Source organism: Propithecus coquereli, unplaced genomic scaffold, assembly GCF_000956105.1.
Source record: "Propithecus coquereli isolate 6110/MARCELLA unplaced genomic scaffold, Pcoq_1.0 Scaffold208, whole genome shotgun sequence".
In the NCBI taxonomy this organism is placed as follows: domain Eukaryota; kingdom Metazoa; phylum Chordata; class Mammalia; order Primates; family Indriidae; genus Propithecus; species Propithecus coquereli.
In genome coordinates, this window is record NW_012145856.1 from 1,394,134 (window position 1) to 1,396,992 (window position 2,859).

A 2,859-nucleotide genomic window follows, 5' to 3' on the forward strand; every position below is an offset into this window, starting at 1 on the left:
CTCCAAACTCTGTTTTTCCTACAGTGGGCAGAAATGGACTCTCTGCTCAACTGCTCAACTCCTTCAGCTTTTCAGTTTCCTGGATTTTTTTGTTTGTTTTGTTTGTTTTAAATAAAACAAACTTTTTTGTTTGAAGTCTTAACCTGCTTCTGTTTAATTTGGAGGCTAGCCAAGGATCTGAAGGGAATTTATATGTAGACTTTTGGGGCTTGCCCCTTCATGGCTTCCTTCTTTGTGGGCTTTCTACCTCTCTACTGCCAGCATCTCTGGAAATCTCAAACTGCATTCTTCAGTTACTTGGGCACATAAAACTGGATTTCTGTTTAAACTGCCCCATGATGTGCAGACTGGGGGTTGTCCTCAGCCACATCAACCTGGATCTAACCCAGTGTGGTTCCCTTACTCCAAAGGTTTGATCCCTTGCAGTCTCTGCCTGCTTTTATTTATTTATTTTTCTTTGAGACAGAGTCTTACTCTGTTGCCAGGGCTAGAGTGCTGTGGCGTCAGCCTAGCTCACGGTGACCTCAAACTCCTGGGCTCAAGCGATTCTCCCACCTCAGCCTCCCAGAGTGCTAGGATTATAGGCATAAGCCACCACGCCCTACCTCTGCCTGCTTTTTATTGCTCCCCAGTGCCTTCAAATAATTGTTTTGAAATATTTTGTTCGGAGTTTATCACCATTGGTAGAAGGGTTAGTCCAATACAAGCTACTCCATCATTACCAGAAGCTGGAAGGAATAGACAATGGAATTTGAACTTTATTCTGCAGGCTGGAAGATTTTAAATAAGAGGGTAGTCTGATGAGTTTATACTTTGGGGAGATTAGTGTGGTTTGTGGGATGGGTTGGTGAGGGGAAAGCCAAGAGATAAGGGAAGCAGTTAGGAGAATCTTATAGTAGTTCAAGAGAGAGGGGACAAAGCCTTCATTACGGGAGAGAGGCAGTAGAAATGGAAAAGGATGGTCACATGGGAGAGATTTAAAGGAAGATCAGTTTCTGCAAGGGGCCTGGGGCCTTCCCACAAGAAAAGATTCCTAGTGACCAGTGAAAACTGTTACCATTTCATCCCAGACCCTGGCCTGGTTAAACTTCATTCCAGGGTGTGTTTATGTGGAGGCCTGGAATGTTCACTCGCCTGATGTTAGTCTTGGAGAAATGACCTGACTGAATCCTGGGTCATTCCTGGTCCGCAGGTCTCCCTGGCTCACCTGAGGGCTATTGAAGGGATCCAATTTGGCCTTGAACTTGGGGCAATTGTGGAACAGCCTGTTGCTTCCAGCCCCAAGGTCTGGTGTAAAATTGGACATGAGCTGGGGAAGGGTAGGGTGAAGAGGTTACAAATGCGCTCTGCACTGCCTGAACGTGCCTCCGCACACTCCGTCTGGGATGCTGTTCTTCTGGATGTTGGGTGGCCATTTTTCCTTGATCTTTTCTGCTAGCTTTGTTGCTTCCTCTTTCAACAGGTCAAATGGATGATGTACTGGATTATATTTGCACTTTTCACCACAGCAGAGACATTCACAGACATCTTCCTTTGTTGGTAAGTACTCCAGGATTTGGGACATTTTAAAGGATGATTTTTCCTAGTGTCAAGGGAGAGGTAGGAAAGGGCCGAAACCAGCCCCAGGCCTTATCGCAAGCCACAGACACAGGGCAGAGATATTAATAGAAACATTTTTAATAAGTTAGTCTATGAAAGTTTTTTTTCAAGTAAAGACTTACTGAGTGAATTTATAAGAGCAAGTATAGTTATAGGCACTGGGGAAGTAGTAATGGAAAAGACAGACACAGTTGCTCAATTAATGGAGTTGATAAAGAAGTATTTACATGTTTAAAAAAGGAACAAAGAAAACAGTATACAAAAGCATACAGTAAAAACTAAGTTTCACAGGGCGTGGTGGCAAGTGCTTATAATCCCAGCTACTCAGGAGTCTGAGGTAGGAGGATCGCTTGAGCCCAGAAGTTCCAGACCAGTCTGGGCAACAAAGCAGTCTGTTAAAAAAATAAACAAAACAAAGCAAAACAAAAACCAAAGTTTCCTCCACACGCCATTCACTCTCACCATAACCGCTACTCACAGTTGTGTATCCTCTTAAAATTTTTACATATGTAAACAAACAAATTTTATATATGTATACAAACCATACAGTAAGATAGAAGGAAATAAATTCAGTGTTTGATAGCAGGGTAGGATGACTGTACTTAACAAAAGTGTATTGTACTCAGGCGACAGACATCCTGAAGTCCCTGACTTAATCACTATACATTACATACCTGTAACAAAATTTCTTATGTACCCCATAAATTTTCACAGATTAAAAAGAATTTATATGTGTGTGTATACACACACTTTTTCTTTTTTTTTTAACAATAGTGTTACAATATACATAACAGTCCTCATTTTGCTTATTAAATTTATTTTGGAATACTTTCATATGAACATAACTGCATCTACCTGTTTTTTTTAATGGCCACATAGTATTTCATGGTATAGATGAAGCATAATTTATTTAATCCCACTTTGATGGACATTTAAGTTGGTTGCCGTTTTTTTCCCTTATAAACAATGCAGCTATTAATGTTTCCTGCAATGGAACAATTAAAAAACATAAGCTAGGTCTTTGTATTAATGTATTGTGTCTTCTTAGGTAAAAGAGTCTGTGAATAATGTATAGTGTTCTGTTTATAATTCAAGGACATGAGTTTGCGCACATGTGACTGTGTAGTAAAAGTAGTGTAGAGAGTGCAATTAACCAGGGTTATTTCTACGACTTGGGATCATAGGGTTAGTTTTGCATTTGCTGTGTTATATGAATGTTTTACCATGATCTGATCAAGTGTCATCAGAGAAAATAATAAA

General features: G+C 40.4%; 1 protein-coding gene across 3 annotated transcripts in view; it reads left to right on the forward strand.

Moving 5' to 3' along the window:
• REEP1 (receptor accessory protein 1) overlaps positions 1-2,859 on the forward strand; it is a 114,497-nt gene that overhangs the window by 61,789 nt on the left and 49,849 nt on the right. For all 3 annotated transcript variants that reach the window (XM_012644239.1, XM_012644238.1, XM_012644240.1), the window contains one exon: positions 1,463-1,539. In XM_012644239.1, coding sequence (XP_012499693.1) covers positions 1,463-1,539 — 77 coding nt within the window. The remainder of the gene's footprint in view (positions 1-1,462; positions 1,540-2,859) is intronic.